The sequence below is a fragment of the Vespula vulgaris genome, chromosome 21 (genome assembly GCF_905475345.1).
Source record: "Vespula vulgaris chromosome 21, iyVesVulg1.1, whole genome shotgun sequence".
Taxonomy (NCBI): domain Eukaryota; kingdom Metazoa; phylum Arthropoda; class Insecta; order Hymenoptera; family Vespidae; genus Vespula; species Vespula vulgaris.
In genome coordinates, this window is record NC_066606.1 from 643514 (window position 1) to 666481 (window position 22968).

A 22968-nucleotide genomic window follows, 5' to 3' on the forward strand; every position below is an offset into this window, starting at 1 on the left:
TATATATATTTTATTCCAACTTTTGAAAATTCACACGAGAAGAAAGTACGCACCCTGTGCACCAATCAATGATCGTATTTCAACTGATGTATTCACTCATTGGTGCATTGGAAAACTTCGAGATATTCGATATAAATCTCGAAGAACTCACGTGGCATCTAGCAGAAAATATTGACATTATTAAATATTTTAATTAACTCTGATGAGATTGGATGAGTGTATGAATCATTAAAAGAGAAAAAAATGTAGTATATAACGTGCGTTTATTTAAATCCGAATTTTTATGTGAATTATTATGATAAAACATAGTAATACAGAATATGCATTTCTCTCTATGTTATGTGTGTGATCTCTGTTTGTACTATGAAGTCTTATTACGCATTGTTTAGGCATGTGAAATATTTGTTTTACGAAGCAACGTAACGACTAAAGTCGAAAACATAATCTTAATATCATTTTATATTATATACGAATGTATGGGTCCTTTGCACTACTTATCTTATGTTGTCATTCGACAGCAATCCTCCTTATTTTTAATCTTCATCAGTAAGTATTTAATAAATAAAGTAATAAAAAGTATACAAAGTAGAACACTTTATCTTTTTTTTGTTTCTATTGTTATAGGTAATGTATACTTTGGAAGATCGTATTGTATTTCTTTGTAAAAAAATATAAATCTAAAATGTCAGAAAAACAAACAGTAGGAGGTATTCCGGTCGAATGCTTGACAGGAGAATTGGGTGCTATATGGTCAGGTTGGCGTATACTAGGTGATCGAGAAGTTGTCAGAGAAGCTTCTGCTAAAGGTACTCATATAAATTTAGCTTATAAATATCTGGCATTTAGAAAGAATTGTAGCTTGGACAAAGCAAAAAGTTATTTCAATGAAGAAGTGGAACTTTGGATTCGAGAATTAATAAACAAATGTCAAGTTTATAGAGCTTCTCATATTTTAAAAAATATGGTACGTTAAGATCGTTGGAATATATCTTACTTTAATTTTATCTAATTATAGTTTAATATTTATATATTGTATTATGATTACTCTAGGGAAAAGATCCGACCAAGTATATATTTGAAGTTTGTATTAAATCTAAGGAACCTGTTTTAAGAGATTACTTAGCAAATTATATGATAAATAATAACGGCTTTGATGATGTGCAAAAGGAAGCATGGACTATTATACAAAGTATTTTACAGTATGAAAAAAGATACACGTAAGTTCCTTGAATTATGAAATTAAGTGTATTAATGTACATTCATTTTAATATGATATTAATTTCTCACAGGCTTGAAAATCTATTCGGGAGTACAATATGTATAGAGGACATGATAAATTTACCTGAAAATATTAAGCAAGTATTATGTACGGAATTATATATTCAATTATTTGACCCAAAATTGTTAAGAAACATGACAAATAGTGTTGTATGGAACTGTTTGTTACTATATAATAAGATTGATACAATTAAATATTGGATTGATAAAAGATATAATACTAATGTGATAGTAAAAGAAACATATGCAATTGATGAAAATTTAAAAGATTTGATTGATAATCTTACTATTACTTCTGAAATGATTGAACAGATAGATCTCTCAGATGCTAATAATCTTATAAAAGATTTAACAAAGAATCATTTCTGCAAGTATGTATAAGAAACTATATTAAATACCAGATTAAATTTATATAAAAACTAATACTATAAAATGTATGTAATCTTTTAGGTATGGGATATTTACCAAAACAGAACAAGATAATCTGAAATTAATGCTAGCAAGAATATTTAGTAGTCAACACACATTACAAGATTTTGAAAAAATATTATCTTATGAAAGTTGCAATATTAATAAAATTGAATTTTTGGAGAACATTAATATAAATTATTATCTTGTGCAACAAAATTATAACGTAGAGACTACATCAAAAGTAAAGAACTTATATAATATTCTAAATAGAATGAGTGATCCGCAATGTGATATTTTAGATACAATAACTGATGCAGTACTTCAGAATATTCATTATATTTCTGATAACTTTACTGACTTTTTGAAAGAAAATTACTTAATTTCTTTTGCATTAGTTTTTTTACAATATTGCAAGATAGATACTATATCAAGTTCTATAAATAAAAATATAGAATTTACACATGACAATTTCAAAAACATGTTAAATAATAAAGATGGATTACAAATAGGTGCTAATACTGTGCCATACGAAATTCTTTGCAATACACTAGAATATATACCGATCATACGATGTATTATCCAAAATCGATCAAAGGAAAATGATATTACAATGTATGAACTGTTAGATGGTTGTCAAAACTTTACTGCAAGGCTATTCTTTAAATGGAGGTATAATAATGGACCAATACCCCATTTTTCAAACGAAAGTTTAGCTAAGAAATATGGATATAAGGAAACATTAACATATGCTTATTATCTAAAAGAAGGAAGACCCAATATGGCTTTATATACGCTTAAACATCCACAAGGCAAATCTCTTGGAACTATCTCTTCTAGAATGTGAGTTACTTTTTTTTAATTTGTATTTAATCTAAAAATAACTTTTATTTTTTTATTTCAGGAAGTGTAAAGCAGCTTTCTATGCCCATAGTTTTGCTTTAAAAAATTTAAATAACTCTGAGATAATCTGTAGCTGTATTTCATTTCTTGAAATGTTAGGAATCAATTCTGAAATTTTGAGATTACACATTAGTGCAGCAGATTATGTCCAGAAAACTCTTAATATTTCTATTGGTAATATTACTTACATAATTATTAGAAGAAATTTATATCTAAAGTACTTTTAATGTTGTAGGACATCTACTGGAATCTATTATGTTTAAAAATCAAAATAATTTGCAAACTATAATGTTATATTTGGAAAACAGTTTCCAGTCGTATCTAAACGATAATGTAATCAATGAACTGACTCTGTTTTTCGATGCATTGAAAACTTGGAAGTTTATAGTACAATTTGCAAGGACTCATGATTTTTTTTTACCTGATACTCTTCTAAAATACTTAGCCCAAAAAGATTTATGGTTTGAGTTTATATTGGTGGGACATTTTTTTGCTTATTCTACATCTCAAGTATGTATTTCAAATTTCTTTAAATCCAATAAAGAAGTTAATATAAAAAACACTAATCTTAACTCTGTTATAGATTTTAACACTTGCAAAAGAATTTCAAAATATAAACATACGTGAACATTTGTTAACCTGTTTGAATACAGAGTCTACAAGTGTTTTGTTACATTCCAAATATGAGACAAAATTGAAATCCAGAGATGTAAGACAATTTTTATATTGTAAGATTGGATTAAAGCAAAACGTATGAATTAATATTATATTTGCCATAAGTTAAAATAGTATTGTATTCAATCTAAAATTTACATTTTTTGTAGGAAGTACCTTTATCTTCCAGTGCATCGTCTTCATTAACAGATAGTAGCAGCTGCAATACATATTCAACTGCATCTGAAAAAATTTCATTTGCTGATAATATATTTTCTTCGGATGATGATTTATGGATGACATTTTTAAAGTGTCATCATAGTCAGGATCCACCTGGTGCATTACTGCATGTATCTCACATTACTTTAAGACCTATATTGATTATTTTGGCAACTTGTTATGAGGTATTGTAAAATCTATTCCAATCTTATACTTTATATAAATTTACTAATTATATTTCTTTTAGCCATCATTAACTGCTGCATATTGCTATTCCTGGATGGTAATATCTACAGCAAATAAAAGTATTCTCTCTGATTATGCAGAATGTCTAGATCAGATAATGTGGCCAGCTAATAAAGTGTTAGAATTGATACCAAGATTAGTATCTTATGGATACGTTTGTACATTAAGTAGAGCATTCAAAATTTTCATGCCTGTAAGGTTGCATTTGTAACAATCATAAATTATTTCTTAATATCATGATTATATTGTTATTGAATATTGTAGGACAGCATATTAAATCCATTTTTCGAATTCCTTTTACGGTGTACAAATTATGGGGAATTCAAGGAGTGTCAACAATACTTGAAGGACTTTAAAATACAATCTTCAACACTTATATGTAGTGTATGTTAATACTATTAAGATATTAAATTGAAGTATCTCCAGTATTAATAAATAATAAAATTTTATCTTTTTAGAAAATTGTTAATTGGGAATCAGTTGATGACACGTACTTGAAGAATTTTTATTGGGTTGCATTGTTAGTTGCAAAATGTATTGTAGTGGCACTTGCTCATAATTTTCGAAGTACGCAGTTACAGATACATTTCTTGAGTTCTCTATCAAAGTGCAATTTTCATTGTGGATTGCCAGGTAATAAAAAATAATAATTTATAATAACACAAAAGATAATATCACGGATTAAGATAATTTTGTTTTCAGTTGACATACCCAATTTTCAAAACCTTTTAAACATTACAAAGGTTTTGTTGAAAACCGAGATTACAATGAATTTTGCAGCCTTCACTGTGACAGACAATGTATATTGTTATGACCAAGAAATCAATAGATGTATTGATCGTTTGGTAGAACTTAAAGATTATGTCAATGCGTTACAAATATGCAGTATAACAGCAAGAGATACAACAGAAATAATACTTGCTCAGGTATATTCTTTAATAAATTCTTTTAATTTTAGCCTAATAATCGTATATTATAGAATAATATTCATGAAATAATTGCTTTCAGTATCGTAATGAATTTGAACATCATGCAAGTACTAAAAGTAAACTAGAAAAATCGTTTTGGAAACGATGTACAGATGATTTTAAAAAATATAATGTGCCATCTAAAAAGGTAGCAGAGTTTCTAGTTGAGCATGCTGAAAAAGTTCTTTCTCACAAAGAAAGGTATATATGGTAAAGAATATTTATAAGGGGATTATATATAGAATATTATTTGTATATTAATATCTAATTTTGAACAGATATGAAGTATTGAAGTTTGCTTTTGAAACATTGAAAGAGAGTCAAATAGAGCAACAGACTATTGATACCTTAGAAATGGCTATGTGGAAATCATGTATTTTAATAGCTCCTAATAACGTTTTATTAGAATATGAGGGAGAAATCTTACAAAAATTAAAAACTGAATTACTGTCAGGATTGAATAAGTTACAAGTTACATGCACTTTAGCTGATGCTAATGAAACTAGTGCTGCTGAATATTTAATTAATAAATTAATAGATGCAGGCAAACTTGATCTTGCCTTGAGGATTAGTACAATATTTAATTATAAACATAGAGTAAGTATTATTATTTGATATTATAAAATAATCATAGACAGTAAATTCGTTTTTTATTTAGGATTTGCAAGTATTAATGCTGTGTTTAAGTTTGGCAGAAGGAGAATTATCATATACAGAATTAACATTGCAACAAAAATATTTTCTCATCGAAGGTGATAAATGTGTACCACAAAAATACAATATTCTAAAAAATCGTGGACTTCAAAAACTATCATCGACATCGTCGTGTAATTATATCATCCTTTATACTATTGTAATTTATTGTATATATTTTAATTTATGCACACGGTCTCCCGTTTAACGATATAACAAAATGTTTTAGGAAAAAGTAAAAAGGTATCAAGGAAAATGAACTAATGTAAATGTATTTCCTTTTTCAGTGAATACAATTGGTATAGAATCCGGTAAAATAATCGACGTAAAAAGTACTCCTGTCCGACAGCATCAAATCGAATGTATGTCTGTGTTAGAAAAATTAATGAAAACACTTCGTAATGGGACTGATATAGGTTCTAGAATATTTTTATGTTATAAGCTTGCAATACGATTAGGAAAATCGTACCAGTCGCTAATAAAATTAGACGAACCTGTTCAACTTTTGCAAGAAGTAACAGATAGTAACATTGATAATAAGTTTGAGACTGCAAATGATATCATAATAGCGTATAAAATTAAAAGCAATGAAATTGCATTGTTTTTAACGAAAAATATTGTAGAAAGCATTACCAAAGCAATAGAAGGTAAATGAAAAAAACAAATTATTTTATTTCTGAACTTTTATGTTACGTTATAACAAAAAAAAAAAATAAGATTAATTTTTTTAGAAAAACAAGATGATTCAATAACGATGTGGGGCTGTCCTTTAGATGCAAGTTTTCATTTAATAATGGAATTGTGTAGTGATATTTCCATCTTAGGATTAAATCTCTTAGAAACAGCAAACAAGCTAATGGGCTATTCTCAAGGGGAAAAGAGAGATGGTAACATATATACTGGTTTTCACAATTTTTGGACCAATCGTTTTTTTTTTCTTTTTTACTGTATAACTTCTATATGAAAGTAAGTCAAAATAGTTAAGTGAAGAAAATGGAACAATAAATTTCGATAATATTGTCACGATTAAACATCAAAACAATCGATATTTTACAATTGTTTCTGATTATGCTTATAAGTTATTTATTTTTTGTCCAAAACTTTCGTCTGCATGCTACTTTGTTAACATATAGTAGCTTTCATAAACTAATTCCTCATGACTTAAACACGATATTTCAGTTTCAACTTTAAAGACAATAGTAGAATTGTTAATCAGGTCTCACGATTGTTTTACTGCTTGTTGTAATATGGAAGGAATAGCATCTATATTACGAAAATGTCAGAACATTGCAAATACTCTGCAATATCGCAAGTATTGGACATTATTGGTAAATCGTTTATCTTAATATCGTTAGTCCGAAGATTTAACTTGAAAAAAAAAAAAACAAGAAATCATAAAATCTTAATAATGCTTTTTCTCAGGTTCGTCTCGTAACAGGGGTTGGTCGCTTCACGGAAATGAATTATATTTTCCAAATATTAAAAGAGAACGATCAATTTGAGTTTTTACTTGGGAAAGGCTTACACAAGGTATACGCTGGATAATTATATGCCATTATATATCTTATTCTTTGTTATAATCTTTTTAATGAAACAGGTGCCCGGTCTAAAAACAGCATTACTAGAGTTTTTAAAACGTAATTGTCCAGAAAATAAAGAACTCTTTACTTTAGTAGCATTACACTTTCGTCTTTACTACGAAATCGCTTTAATGTGGGAAAATGAAGCGAAGGAAGCAACGAAGGAACTTATATCCGATTTGGCAAGAGAACATGGAAAAGCAGCGGGTCCTTCTCAAACGGAGTTGAAATTAATTAAAAATGAAAGTGTACAACAAAAATTGGAAATAATAGTAATGAACTTTACCCACGCAGCGCAATATTACTTACAAGTAAGACACGAGATTTTTTCCTTTCTTTTTTTTTCTTTTTAATCTTCTTTTAACGTGTTTTTCTATCCTAGGATAATAAATTACATCTTGCAAACAAGTGTTGTCAACAAGCGCAACTCGTTGCTCTGCAAATCGCATTACTTGGCACAACTTCGAATCAATATACGATATGTATCTTAAATTTAAAAAGCGATCAAATCGATAAAATTCTTTGCGAGACGTTAAATTTTCAACAAGCTCTTATAGTTACCGGCGCTTATAATCATCATCCAGATTGGGCAAATATTATTTACAGTCACTATATTCTTAACGGGGAGATAAAGTACCTGAAAGACTTCGCTACGGTAATAAAGCTTTCATCTAATGTAGTTGAAGACTGCGCGCGTAGGTACGTTTATACGATTAATATTTCTATGTCTATTTTTTGTCGTACAAAACATTTTTTTATTAATTTCATTCATTTTGCATTTTAGGTATAGATCCGAAAAAAATCTTACTTATGGTATGAAAAATAATATGAAAACATTAATATCCGAATTGGTAGACGTCGAATGTAAATATATGTTAGCAAGCCAATTAGGATTTAAGGAAATCGTTGAAGTTATACTCAATAGTCCTGCTACAGCTGCTTACCTCAAAGATACAGTATGGAAAAAGGGTTACAAGGCATCATGATTAACGATGATACATTCCATTTATAATGTATTGATTGCACTAATTTTTATATTGGAATGAAGAAAAAAAGAAAACAAAAGACAAGCCATTAGAAACGCAAGTCTTGAAACGTATAAAAACTATATATTTTGCTACGTCGATCCTGCTACAATATAAAAAATAAATTGTATTTTTTATATAACGTTACAATGGTCTTCTCGGGATAATCCTATCAATTGACATGGCTTATTTAAAAAAAGAAAACCTGTCAATTTTCATGTCTTTCCAGATATATAGCATTAATCAGATTTATTTTAAATAAAATCGAAGCTATGTCGATACGATTTTATTTCTTAATTTATCGATCAATCGTTATCGAATAATCAACTATCGAGGGAAGCTCCAATCACAAGACTTTTCTAAAAACTTTCATGAATTGATTAAAACGGTTTATGCACAAGTACACTTCCAAAAAACGTTTATATATAGTCGGAGAATTAAATTCGGATGTACAACGCCTGGATGCATATATAAGAAATTGTGAAAAACTGTACGAGCAAAAAGCAGCGAGCAAAAAGGTATCGAGACGTCGGATGACGTTACGGGAATACATCGATCGTTTGATGGAATCTATTGAGAGAGAAGAATTAAAGAAAAAAGAAGGTAAGGCTACACAAGTATTTCGTATTTACAAAAACCAATAAAGGTAAAAATTCGATATTCATCAGCGTTCGAGTATCTAGAAGCATCAAACGAAGCCATGAAAAAAACTATTTCAAAATTACAAGATTCTATAAAGAGTTATCGAGAAAGCATGCGCGCGGAATTTCAGAAGTTGGATACCCTGAATACCGAGCGACTTTTAAATCTTGATCCAAAATTATTTTAATCTATTTCAAAATTACAATAGTCCTAGCAAAAGTCTTACTTTTATATACGTATACCTATATCTAAAACAATGTACATATAATAAATATATATATATATATACATATCCGCCAGATGAATTAACTCGAGACCGTAAATGAAATTAATTCCAACCAGGATCCGTGTTGGAGTAATTTCGATAAAAAAATATATAACGGAATTTAATTAAAATAAATAAAAATTATCATTAAAATAATCATTATTATAAATATTAATTAAAATTAACGCGTGCTATATCGGTCGTGTATATTTTTTATCTCACATAGAAATGTTGGTTTTTCGTTGATCTCCGTTGATAAAAAGATAATAATTGAAAGAACTTTGAAAGTACGGATTTTTATATACGTAAAAAAAGATGGGAATGCATAGAACGCGATAGGAATATACACGTAAGTTTCGTTTATTTTGCGAAAAATAGAAAAGGGAGAGGCTGGCTCGTTATATCTTACCCTCTTACCGCATTACGTCTTCCATGTCGCTTTTCAGGAAACCAACCCCTCTCGATAATTTTCCTACTTATGGGATTAATCTCTATACGATGCAGTGAGATGGGTTTTCGATAGATCGATACGGCAGCTGACATGGGCACGCGCTTCTAAGCCGCTTATACCGATACCTCCGACGGACACAGATTTTTGCGCTTTTTTGGAAAATCCTCTCGTCCGTCTAATCCGACAGGCACAGAAATTGCTAATAATTTCGCAGGAATAAGGCGATAATTGATTTAAAAAATATGGATGCCATCAACTTCCTTTTATATTTCGAAGCTACAACGCAATCCTTTGCGACATGCTAAAAGAACATCGAACGCAAAACCGATTATTTTTTTTTTCCTCTTATCATCGGAATTTCATCGAAAATCAATTTACGTTAAAATTAACGCCAAGTTGTTTCTTACTTAATCTTTGATGAAAAAAAAGGACTATTAGAAAATAAATTCCATGGTAGAATTTTTACGTACGAGTAAAAGAGAACGAGAAAATGTGAAACGCGATAGACGTAGGTTTCGTTTACTTTGCGATAGATATAGGATATTCCATATTCCGATCGAGTATTCCATGTATACGAATAATCTAAACTAACTTAATTTCGAAGTGTAGAAATATAACTCGTAGTTTCTTTACGATGCGAGTTCGAAACGAGTCGTGGAATAAACGAACGAAAAGGCTGCGGCGTATGTACGCAAACGTTATAATTCTGAATTATGGTGCATATTTTACGAGAGATTACTAGTGGTTTACAAATGAGTCTCATATATCGACGGATTATAGCCCGCTTCATGTACAATCGAAAGAAAACTACGGGACCTGAGTAAACAAGGTATACCTTATGACGATGATCGTCCGTTGGGAAGAACGTTTGGTAAGACTAATCGTAATAACAACACATTCGCCTATCCGTATGTACATATGGACAAAAATGTGTCAGCTGGAGGTCGTCTCATCTTATATTATTATTATTTGTTATTGAAATATCCTTTCTTCCTCGTTTTCTCGTATGTTTTGTTTATCGTTAATCTCTGTTAGAACACGATTAAACCTACATCGACACGTTGGGCGAGTACGTCGTAATGGTAAGTCTGAATGTAATATCTGAGTTTAATTTGATAATATAAAAGTTTCTCATCAAAAAGACACGCGCATCGTATAAGGATTTTACAGATAATAATGTTTTCATTAGAAATTCGTATAAAATTTTGTATAAGATTTGTAAGACGAATGATTAGCGGACCACGTTACTCAAATTTCTAGATTAGCGATCTACGCCTAAAACGATTAGAATTAAACTTTAGATAGAATTTCTAATAATAAATTTAGTTTCCTTGTTTACTATCGATCGTCGTACTTCCATTATCCTACTAATTGTAAGAGCGGAAATGTGATCGATGGAAAATTAATTATTGGAGAAGCACAGCATCCCTAAGCTGTATCCCTAAGCTATATACTGCGGTGTATATAATATATTCTCTTAGATCGAATAACTGCATTATCTTCGCCCATAATGCGCAAACAAATGAACGAGTAAAGAAAGAAGAAACGAGTTAAAGTAGATCGAAGAAATAAGAGGAGGGCTCGTAAAGAAATGAGACAAACGACAAACAACAAACAAATAACGGAAATTTTATCCCCATGGATAGAGCGAACGATGATGGGGAGCATGGGAGACGAAAGAGCATGTCGTACGGGCTTTCAGCCAGGACAATTTATCGCGAAGTAAGCATCGCGTAACTAACGCACCGTGACTAAAGATGAGTTTTGCGCGATACTCGACTCCACTCGAACACAATATCGAGATGCTTCACAGGAATGGTGTTCCACTGTCATTCGAGTCTGCGTTAATAAAGGGGGCTCGAATATTGTCAACGTTGAGAACGATTCGAGACGCGTTAAAGGTATCCGCTAGTTGAAAGGGAGAAAAGTTAAGTAGCCTTTAGAGTTTAGCTAGTTCCGAGACCTCTTTGCCAAAACCAAATAGAACTTTCTTTCACTGGTTTTCACTGGTATCGATGATAATGCCGAAAAGGAGCGGCTTCTTCGAGATCGATAGAAAAAGGTGAAACTTTCCGAGAATCTACCGTCGCCGAGCTAACGAACTTATTTCTCGACGAAAATGAGGTTTCTCTGTTTTTACTTAGTGTATATAACAATGAAACTCGGAACGAGAAGAAAAGTCGATCGAATGGAATCGAAGAAGAGACATGGAAAAAAATATCTTTACTTTTTTCACCGTTTCTATTCGATTACATCTCGAACTTTTACAATTGCTTTTAAATCTACTCATCGTAATTCGCGTTTCAATTCGGATAAATTACACGACAACGAGAAGATAATTTTCCTCGTTGCGATATGCATACTTCGCGATATTTCTTTTCTACAACGGATGCAAGGACATTCTTCTTTTTTTTTTCTTATATTTCTTTTTTCTCTCTTTTTTTAGATAATCTATAGGCGGATACTTGTGCTCATAAATCAACTTAACAAGTTCACGATCTTCAAAGTTTATCTCAGACGTCACATTCTTCCTTGGATCTGAGAAAGAAGCGTACGTTTTAACATTGTGCCATAAATAAAAACGGATCGACGGACCTTTTATAAGGTAACCTTTTCACGCAAAAGAGATATATCGACGATCGGAGTATGCGTTAATTGACCATATTACGTCATACACAAGCACCTTACGTTCCTACGTAACTTAATAATAAACTCCGGCTCTAACAAATAACTTAAGTAGAAAACTGCTACTCGAATCGATAATGAAAGATAGATAATGATAGGTAGAACGCTTTACGTTGTATTCATTTGAAAGTTTTACCGAGCAAATTCTGTCGTGATTTCCTTATCACGAAACAATCGGGACGAAATGAAATTTCTATTTTCGTTCCACGAATCGTATAAATCGACCAAGCGACTTAACTTGCCGTCCTTATCCACTTTATTTTCGCTTTCTATTACTTATTCTATATACCTATCCTTGCTATTATCAAATAATTTTTTGATGAAAATTTCCGTTCTTTCAATCGTTTTCCGACGAGTCAATTTTAATAATACTTCGAAGAGATACGATATCAAGAGTGATAGTAAGTAAGTAAGTAGATTAGATACTCACTGTGCATTTAACGAGCGAAACGATTTGTTGCGTGGGACGATCGTATGACGTTGGAAATCGTTTCGAACCATCGATAAATCACTCGTGGTTATACCGAAAATCTCACGTAGAAAATGACTGGATTCGAATAAACGGCGATCGATCGATCGCCGAGAAAAGGTTCCCGTCTATTATTCGATCAATGCGATTACAAACTATTGACTATTCAAAGGGAACGCGTCGTACGTTCGTCGCCATCGCATTAGCAGTACCTGTTTTTGTTAGGAACCACGAGAGCCTCTTGTCGAGTTTTGGGCGGTGTCGGGCTATTACCTAACTAACACGGAACGTTTCGCCGACGGGGAGAACGTGAAAAAGACAGAGAGAAAATATACGTGTATCTATCTCTCTCTTTCTCTCCCTCCTTCTCTCTTTCTCTCTCTCTCTCTCTCTCTCTTCTTCTTCTTTCTTGCTGTCACAAAACGACACCTGGATTTCAGTCACTTGGAAAATTGCCGGAAAATTGCCACAAAAAGCGATATTTTATTCCTTTCGGTTGCACGCGGCTACATTTTCGGTCCTGTTTACGAGCTTTTATAGACTCATGTCTTTCGATGACAACGCTAAGTCACACCTGGTCGAAGAATCTACGATCGTTCTCGATCGTTTTCAAAATATGTGCTCCTTCTTCTTTTTTTTTCTTTTACGTACGTTCGAAATTGAAAAACTCATTTAAATATTTTTTCTAACGTCTCCCAATGAACAAATCGAGTTTACTCGTTTCCTCCTCCATACAGAAAGTTAGGACGGATGAAAAGAAAATTAACTCGAGGCTTCGTCCACGTCGCGATAATGCAATTTTCACATAGCACAATACAAACTAGACGACGTATTCTTAATCGAGAGACGCGTCTTTCGTTGGTTATTATCGTGGCACGCGTATGGAATTGTTCGTTGGCACGTGGTCTTCGGAAGTCGAAGGGAAGTCTGGATGAACCAAGTTGCCTTATAATTTTCGTTCATTGTCCGTCGGAGAGGTTCACTCCGTATTGCGTCCGACGGTAAAAACCTTTCTACAATAGCTTTATAACGGTATTAGCGAGGAAACATCGCTGTGTCGTCATTACCTCGCTTCGAACGCAACCCTAACTAGAATGAAGTTCACGAAGTTCGCAAAGTTCGATAAAGCTTCTTTCAGAAGACCGATTCACGATCTTTGCTTTATTTTCTTTTTTTCTTTTTAATAGGATCGACAGAGATTTTGCAAGGGTTAGATGACTTTGTGAAATAGTTATTCGATGTCATATTGACGATGCTTAGTCGATATAAAACGAAAAATAACGAAGGATAACGAAGGTAATAGAGGTAGTCTTTGGCACCCCTTTCCCATGGTCCGTGATGAATTTCTAACGCGTACCGACCGGGGACCCGCTGAAATTTCGAACGAATAGAATAGATCCAAGCCAATGCTTCGTCATTCCGCATTCATTTTTTCTTCGCGCGTATGTATGAACGAACGAGACAAAGTTCAAGCTAGTTTACTGCAGCGCGTGATTAAATACATCGCTCGACAGTTAAATTAGGTGATTAAGGATTTAATTGATAACTTCTTTGATGACGAAACGTTTTACTTGTGTATACCTATATATACGTATATAAATGCTGAATCGAGTAATTCATTTTTTATAGAGCCGTGACAAAACTAATATATGGTTCCAACTTTAAAATTGCAACGAAATGATAAATATCTACGATCCTTATTGTTTCAGAACAATTTTCTCTCGGAGTTTTAGCATGATAAATTATATTCTTTCTATTTCCGCTTAAATCCTTTTGATGATCATAATTCACTTTCCTCTGACAGCCGAATAAAATATTACAAAAATTGCAAACTTTACGGTATAATCCGCTTTCAGCGATTCAAGAAAACGCGAGTCTGCTTTTCGTATTTTCGTTTTCTTATATCTTTCTTCCGCTTCTCTTGCCGCTTCTGTTTCCATTTCTTGACATTTATCGTTTGAAAAAAAAAGAAAGCATCAAGTATCTATTTCGCATTTTGTCGGAATTATACGTTGGAAACTAATCTGGGGAAAGAGAATAAGAAAAAGAATAAAAATGAGAAAAGGTAAGAAAGGTAACTGGTAATAAAAGCGATTAATGATCCATAGATGGTTATGGGCCGATGTTGCTGCTCGTAGAACTCCCACGCGGAATTTTAAAGTTCGAAATTTTCGGCTGGGCGTAATCCACGTCCGCGGCATTATTCTTGTGTAAAGGTAAATGCGCTTATACCGATCTTTCATTCACGATCGGCCGACTCCTCGAGCGTTCGTCTGCCGGTAGTTGCGCCTTTCACGATACTCTCACGAGTGTTCAAAGCTCGCGTAGTAAAGTGTACGGGGAGGAGAAGAAGGAGGAGGAGCAGAAGCTGGAAAGGGCGAAAGGGAAAAAGAAAGAGAGAGAGAGTGAGAGAGAGAGTGAGAGGAAGGGAGGGACAGAAAGAGAGAGGGAGAAGAGATCGTTTTCAATTCATCGTAGCCAACAAACCGTGCTGTATCCGTCTTTTCCTCTCCATGACTGCAACCATTACCAAGAGAGGTATCCATAGCGCGTGTCAAAACAGAAATACTAAGGCCGAGAATCAAGGAAAGTATGAATGAAAGTAACGAGTGAAGTATGAAAGGAGGAATAGAGAAACGAACCGCGAAAGGAAAGTGAATGATGAAGGTCGGTCAAATAAGAGAGAAAGATTGGCCAGGGAGCTAAAAGCGAATGGTATGCTTTAGCGCACGGGCCAACGTGTGCGTAACTCACTGAAATTATCGAATGATACACGCTAAGTTGATCCTGACAATACCGTACGAAACAATACTTCGACAACAAAGGGCCATCGATGCGAGCCAGATTCGAACCTAACTAATCCATGAATTTCGTGCTGTTCGAGCGAGCCGATTCATTTTACGAGGACGAGTTGTTTCCATGTTCTTTCTTTTTTATTTATTTCTTTTTTCGTTATCTTTATTTTGATTAATTCGCCAGGTCCTTTCGCTTATGATTCTACGTAACGAGAAATTCATACGTAATTGCAAGTCTTTATAAATAATATTAAACGTAACATTTTTTACAACAAAAAGAAATAAGTATCAAGGGACGACGAAGAAGCTTATAGAAAGATAGATGTTGGATGTAGGAAAAAAGAAAGGAAAAGAAAAAAATCGAAGATACGTTCGTCGTTCGAATTGAAAGGATTGAACCATATGTATGGCAAAGGATGCTGAGTGAGGAAATACAGAGTTGTGATCGATCGTTGTGCAAGATATTCATCCGGATATATATATATATATATATATATAGAGAGAGAGAGAGTCTAGGTATAAGAAAATGAACGTGTACCCGTATGGACGATCGGTAATATACATATGTATACACCTATCTATAGGAGGTAAAGGATAAAGGATTTTCGCGATAATCTCTGTTCTCCAGACGTTGCCGTTCAAATTATCCGCTCGAAGTGATACGAAAAGGATCGATTTGAAATCGTATTTGCTATTCCCATGATTGCTATTTCTTTAGCCACTGTCGCAGCCAACCACCGCCGTTCTTTTCTTTTTTTTCGACAAAGTTTCCCTTTTATGAATGACCGATTGGCGTGGGTCGCGAGTCTCGAACGGGATATTCCTTTGTGTCAGTGCATTCTTTTCGATGAATGTACTTCTTCGCCGGGTGAAATGAGCCGTACCGATTTTTTGGTACTACTTGTCTGAGATGCGTCCTTTCGACGAACGGAGCGGAATCGCGCGCGGGGACTACTGCAACGGAAGAGAGAAAGGGATAGACTTGAAGAATATGAAAAACATTCGAGGGTGGATTCGAGAGAAAGAGAAAAAAGAATAAGAAAAGTTTGTCGTAAGACGTCGATCACGGTGTGTACACACGAATCCTTTTTACGAGAGCCCCTGAGGAATTTTCTTCGATATCTTATTCGATTCCGTCGAAGGATCGTTCTCAGGACGATGCGTCTTCTTTTACCTAGGCGTGGATATACTACCCGATATACTCGGTATTACCACGGGCTACTCGAGCCAAAAGTATTGAAAGTGGCTTCGACGAGATGCTCGATAGAACCCTTCGATAGTTACTCAAAGAAACACGGAGAAAGATGTCTATTGTATCGAATTCGATCGTTCTCTTATTCTTTCCTCGATACATACTTTCCTTTCTTTCTTCCTTCCTTCCTTCCTCTCTTCTTTCCATTTCCTTCTTCAAATGCTTCTAAGAAATAAAATTGATTTATCCGTTAAGACAGTGGCACTAGACTCGAAATACGAACCCTTTCGCATATCTTACGAAAAAAAATTAGATTTGTTTTATCATTAATCCTCGATCCTTTTAATATCAATCTGAAATCTCTTAAAAATGTCTCGTTAAATATTTAAATCACTTGGAAATAACTCATATTTTATTTTATACATTGAAGTGAAATTTTCTCTCTCCTTGATAAATGATACGGCAAGATTAAAAATTTCATAAAACTTTCAATAGAGTCTTTCAATTTTTCGTATTACTCTTGAATAAATAATAAAAGCGAAATATTAAACTTACATACATATGTACCTTTCGAACTCTCCAAGGACCTTCTTTCTTTTTCTTCTTCTTTGCTTCATATCTTTGTATAAGTTTGTTTAAACTTCGCAGCGAAGCTTCTATGTATTGACAAATATTTAACCAGTCTTGAAGCTCGTGGCTGTTTTTGTTTATGCGTCGTGAACTTTTCTTTTTCCATCTCCGTTCTTCGTGTCATTGATACGCCACGTCAATGTAATCGTCTTGTGCAATATGTGTTTTAAGCTTTCACTCTCTCTCTCTCTCTCTCTCTCTCTCTCTCTCTCTCTCTCTCTCTTTCTCTCTCTTTTTCTTTCTCTCTCTTTCATGCACATACACGTAAAAAATTATGTGTAAACGCCGTAGAATATGTAAACAGCTTGTTTCTTTATTGTCTCTTTTTCGTTTACAAACGGAAAACTTGCGAGCAAACAAAAACATTATATATTTGTTGTTGAAACACATTGGAGGAACGTATATTACGCACAATAACATCGATTTTACTACGATTCGACGCGTTATTTATTTCGACAAAGAAGAAGTCTGACTTTCCGAGAAAGAAAAAATTAAGAAAGAAAAACAATTTCGTCCGACATTCGTGCAATATTATATATGATATTAATATAATAAATCGTGAAACGTAAACGAACCAAGTGTCCTTAATAAAATGAAAATATAATATTGAAATACTCGATGACGTAATAACACAGAAATATAATGGTATAAGAAAATGGAAATCGTAGAGTTCTGTTTGTCCCTTCATCGAATAGCCACGCCTCGAAGGAGAGAACCGACCAATAGGAGAATACTCGACCGAGGGTACCGATCGAAATTAAAATATCCTTCGCTAGTAATGACGTGAGATACGAGTAAGCAAGTACGATACCCTATGGTGAGCTTGTGTTTGTCGGAAAGCAGGGTGGTCCTATATCGCCACGAATCCCCTCTCTTTTTTCTCTCAACAAAGGGTTCTCTATCATGAACCCTCTTTTTCGTGAGTATGCCGGACATATGCACGGAAGGAGAAAAAGAGAAAGATTGTATTATTCACGAGTCGCTGGTAAGATAACACAAGCGTGATTTTTAATACGAGCCGAAGGAAGAAGGGTCCTCCTCCTAGTACGGCCCTTCCGTATGCTTTGGTAACATTGTAATGGGATTAGTCGTGTTATTAGGGGTTTCGAATCACGGCTGTGTTTTCTCTGTTCCTTTTCCATCGCTCCTTTTATGCATCGCATAAATTCATAAGCGTAAACGAAGAGATTGCAAGAGTTGATTTTTCTTTCTAAAGAAACACGATGTTTCTGAAGGTCGATGTAATATTACCATAAAAATATCTAGAAAATTAATTGCTACTACGAAACGGACCTAAATATCAAAAGGGCATTGTCCGATTTATTAACAGAGTACAATTGTAGGTAAACTAAATGGTAACAATTACTTAATTAACATGCTAGCAAGCAAGCAAACAATCGGCTACACTTACAATTAGTACCGAACTCACGTATTCTATGATACTTCACGCAAAGCTATTAGAAACTATTCGTGACACGTTAATTACCGTGCAAATTGTCAAAGACATTCTCCGTACTCGCACGTACGTACCTATAAGATATCCATAACTTCATTTTCGCTCCTCCATATACTTCGTTATACCTCGCACTGCTCGCTTAAATTGGCTAGCTGTCAAGTATATCGAGTTGCTTTTAGCGCAAATGAAAATTACATTCGGTCGAAAACGCGACCGAATACCTATACACACACATATATACATATACGTATTTGTGGTCCATGCCATGCAGACCATCGCTGATTTCAACTCATGAAAATTGCAACGAGAAAATGTTTCGTTTAACTAGGATTAAAACCATGTTTTGTTGAAAATACATATTGACTAAAAGAAAAAAATAAAAATAAAAAGGAGACTGACGATCGAACCATATCTCAAAAGTTTTTTATTCTGTTCGTTTCTTTTTTTGCAAGAATTTATCGGAATTAAATTAGTTTAAAAGCATATTAGGAAAATCCAGATTAATCTCGAAAAGAAAAAAAAAATACCGATCTCGTATACGTTAAATTGACTCGCCGAACCCGGGTCCTTCCGTTGCCGGTGCGGTTAAATCAAGCTACGAAATCTCATAAACGACGTACATGCTCATGACCTTACTTTACCTTACCTTACCTTACCTTATTTTACCTTACCTTATCTTACATACCTACATATATACTCCTCGTAGATGGAAATCTTTGAAAGGAGTACGGAAGTTCCTTGAAGATTCCAGAGAGTTGATTTGGATCTCTCGTGAATATCGATTCTCTTCGTGGAGCAGCGACGTTAGATTTCTCGCGTGATTGAATCTCTTTTGAGAAACGTACGTACATGTGTGTGTATGTGTGAGCATGTGTATATATATAAATATATATTGATTGACATCTCGCGTATGACTATCGTTTATCGCGATTACGCGTATGCGTGTATATACGAATACAAGCAAAGGATAAGGATAATTATCATATAAATCCACCCTGTCGTCTCTTCTTATTCAAAAAAGGCAAAACTTCCTAATTAATCCTCTCTTACTAATTCCCTATCTGCTTTGAAATCAGATCGTAGTCGTACACTAATGACTCTCTCTCTCTTTAAACTAACCAACTCTTTAAACGGACCAAGTACTATAGTATTCAGAATGTTTGAGGACTCCTTGCATTAGTTTATCTCGATCATCTGGCCTAAGATTACTTCGTGCCGATACTTAATGCGTTCGCGTGTTGATAAAGCTGAAAAGAAGGAAAGAACTCGTTGGTCTTTTTACTCTTCCGTTGAGAAAAGATGAAAAGTCAGAGAAGGGACGAAAGCTTCTTTCTCTCGTTCTCCTTATGAAATGCAGCGATGAAAGAGTTCTCTAATAGAATAGAATAATTTAACTGTGAAATTGACAGTAATAACAGAGAACGGAGAGTACCGACGGAACGCATAAATGGAGCGACATTAACCGGAGATGAGGCTTCCTTCGAAAGGATTATCGAAGGTTTTCCTGTATCCTTCTCATAATTTGAATCCGTACCAAGATATACTAAAGTAATAATCCGTTGTACGGGCAGAGGTTAACAATAATAGAACGATGCACTCCGATGCCGTATAAAGTTTCGAGTAATATTAGCTACCACCCGTCAAATTGGTGCTGCCGAAAAAAGAAGAGTAAGGGAGAAAGGGAGGAAGGAAGGGAGAGAGAGAGGAAGAGAGAAAGAGAGAGAGAACAAGAAAATACCCTACTCATTGTCGTCCCTGGGGGACGATGTTCGGGATGATAGTTCGGGCGTACTTCGTTAGGGTGAAGTTAAAAGGGGGCACCCTCGTGAAAAGGGCGGGGCCCGATAGAAAGAGGGCCCCTCGAGAGAACCAACCCCTGGGTGGAGTTAGCAATCGGTATATATGCTCTGACAGGGGTGTCCGAGATGCAGAACTCAATGCATCGTCGTACCGTCGACCAGCCAGACGAACTTTTCATGCTAAGTGTTACGAACTTATCGGGATATATCGTATTGTCGAGAAAAGTTAACGATATCGAAAAAAAAGAAAAAAAAAAACAGTGCAGCAGAATCAATGAACAAGCAAATCTCGTGAATTAGATCGTCGCGTCGCAAGATTCTTTAGTGAACTTCTCCAGGATTTTCTTTTTTCAACGAGATGTCTCGAAGTTTCCTCGTGGATTCTCTCATCGGCAACAACTCACCGCCGTCCTATCCGTTGCCTTATTACGGGAATCAATTGCCAAATTACATGTTCAACTTCTTCAATCTGGGATTAGGTTATCAACCAATTAGACCCGTTCCTAGAACACCGGTGATGCCTGTGGCACCAGTTCCTATCAGTCCGTCGGCAAGCGTGTCTTTACCTATACCTGGACAAAGTCCACCTTCTCCTCTAAACGTCTCGACCAGCAGACTCTCAGGTACGTTTCTAAACCTCTCTTAGATTAAATAGGACCACGTTTACAAACGTAGTCTGACCGATCAAAGATCAAAGTCTATCGCTAGCTAACTCGCTTGTGTTGCTCCTTTACAGATGTCTCGGCGTCTAACGAGTCACCGTCGCGCAATAGCACTCCAACGCCACCACCGAAATCACCAAACTCCGTTTCGAATAGCTCGAAGCGTATCAGAACGGCATTTACGAGCACACAATTGCTAGAACTCGAACGAGAATTTGCTTCGAATATGTATCTCTCCCGTTTGCGTCGTATCGAGATTGCGACGAACCTAAGGCTTTCCGAAAAGCAAGTAAAGATCTGGTTCCAAAATCGAAGAGTTAAGTACAAGAAAGAGGATCTACCGTCGGGACAGAATCAAAAGTGTTGTTGTTTACGTACATGCGGTAGAAAGAAAGAAGGCTGTACAGGCGGTTTGCAGAGTCGACGGTGCGATCAGGAGGAAGAACAGGATGGAAGGTCCTTTGATACCACGACTACAACGTCGACCTCACAAACGCGAGAAGAATCGAGCGGTTCGATCGAACTCATGGTTCGTCGTGAGTATGAATCACCGATTCGAAAGACCGAACGCTTCGAAATATCTTCGCTTTCGAGACAAACGGAAGACTCGCCATTTCCTGGCGAACCCGATGAAAAATTGAATTTTCGAAGGATCGAGCCGTTTCACGAGCGAACGAAAGAGGAGACGAACGAACAGCATTCGGCCGTTGGCTGCAAAAGAAATACCGAGGATGAATATGACAGGACGGATAAGAGGAGAAAAATGGACCTACCACCGACCATGCATCAGAGTACGGAGCATAGAGACTCAATCTCTAGACCGGTGTTTGACAGCTTGTCTCGCACCAAACATACCGTGGACAGAATCGTTAATTCTTAAAAAAGCGGAATAACGTTTCGGAAAGCTTTCGAAAATGTTTCCAAAGAATCGATAAACTAAAATATCGACGAACGAACGATCGAAACTGGTGGAACGACAAATTTTGTACGCCACATTATGTACATATATATATGTATAAATATTTATATAGTCGCGATTTGTAAATATTGTAGATATATTTTTGTACGTTTTACGCGAGAAATAAGAGATCGCATATTTTTCATACGAATATAAACGAAATAAAAAAGAAAAACCATCTATTTTACATGCTTCTCTTGTGAATTCCTTTTTTTTTAATCTCATGAGTTATTATCAACATGCTAATTAATCCAAGTTACATTAGTAGAGGTTCTTTGTCATTGCGATCTAAAAATTTCAAAAAGTGATCGCTCTTTGCAAAATAATGTCGAGAGGTCGAGAATTTGTTAAGAAGATTTATAAAAGCTTCTATCCGACGAGGAAGACGGATTATAGCGGATAAAACGATCAGGGTGCAATAAGCTTCCTACTAATGGAAATGAAACGAAAACAGAGCTATGAAATTAAAGAGTGAAGTAACATCGAAGGTTGTCCGGTTCTTTTTGTACGAGCATTTAAAATATATCCTTTTGATGGAATATGAATATACGAGGTATTACGAGGAGACGTCTGACGAAAAAGGCAAAATGAATTCTATAAGTAGGAGGGTCGCAAAGAAATAAAATATAACGCATCTTGTGGTACGTTTTCGTCGCGGTCCTCGAACTTATTGTTGGCATGATGTTGCCGTAAATCTAAAAAAATTTGTCAAGAGGCCTTCCACTTTGGCTTGAATTTAAGGTAAAACGTAGTTAATGGTGTTAAAGAGCCAAAGCGACAATGCGAGAAGCGACTACTTCTGGTATTCGCGCCTTTTGACAATAGAACACTTGCGTCGCCTTCGTGGGCTCAGCGGGAGATCAGCGTTTCAAAAGCAGCTACCTTTTTTCTTGCGTGCCACCCGGACGTGGCGAGGCCTATTCTCAAAATCTCTTCGAGATCGTCGCAGTCTTCTTTTCTCGGTTCGTTCGTTCCTTCGAGAGGGGATCT

The 22968-nt window shown here is 34.7% G+C and overlaps 2 protein-coding genes across 3 annotated transcripts; both read left to right on the plus strand.

The window, feature by feature from the left end:
- Positions 1 to 176: 176 nt before the first annotated feature.
- On the plus strand, positions 177 to 8116 carry LOC127071458 (spatacsin). Of its 2 annotated transcripts, none has more exons than XM_051010756.1 (23): positions 177 to 546; positions 625 to 964; positions 1051 to 1217; positions 1290 to 1649; positions 1729 to 2529; positions 2591 to 2763; positions 2825 to 3099; positions 3173 to 3298; positions 3414 to 3647; positions 3710 to 3901; positions 3973 to 4092; positions 4167 to 4341; positions 4411 to 4634; positions 4717 to 4877; positions 4955 to 5273; positions 5335 to 5503; positions 5657 to 6016; positions 6101 to 6256; positions 6549 to 6697; positions 6792 to 6899; positions 6967 to 7260; positions 7332 to 7648; positions 7734 to 8116. In XM_051010756.1, the coding sequence occupies exons 2-23, from the start codon at positions 683 to 685 to the stop codon at positions 7933 to 7935; spliced, it is 5364 nt and encodes a 1787-aa protein (XP_050866713.1). In that variant the 5' UTR covers positions 177 to 546; positions 625 to 682; the 3' UTR covers positions 7936 to 8116. The 2 variants fall into 2 exon arrangements, with proteins under 2 accessions (XP_050866713.1, XP_050866712.1); XM_051010755.1 differs by having other exon boundaries at positions 178 to 546; positions 3173 to 3340.
- Positions 8117 to 8816: 700 nt separating this feature from the next.
- On the plus strand, positions 8817 to 22128 carry LOC127071460 (GS homeobox 1-like). The gene is made up of 4 exons (XM_051010760.1): positions 8817 to 9230; positions 9328 to 10414; positions 11779 to 20981; positions 21095 to 22128. The coding sequence occupies exons 3-4, from the start codon at positions 20717 to 20719 to the stop codon at positions 21898 to 21900; spliced, it is 1071 nt and encodes a 356-aa protein (XP_050866717.1). The 5' UTR covers positions 8817 to 9230; positions 9328 to 10414; positions 11779 to 20716; the 3' UTR covers positions 21901 to 22128.
- Positions 22129 to 22968: the final 840 nt, after the last annotated feature.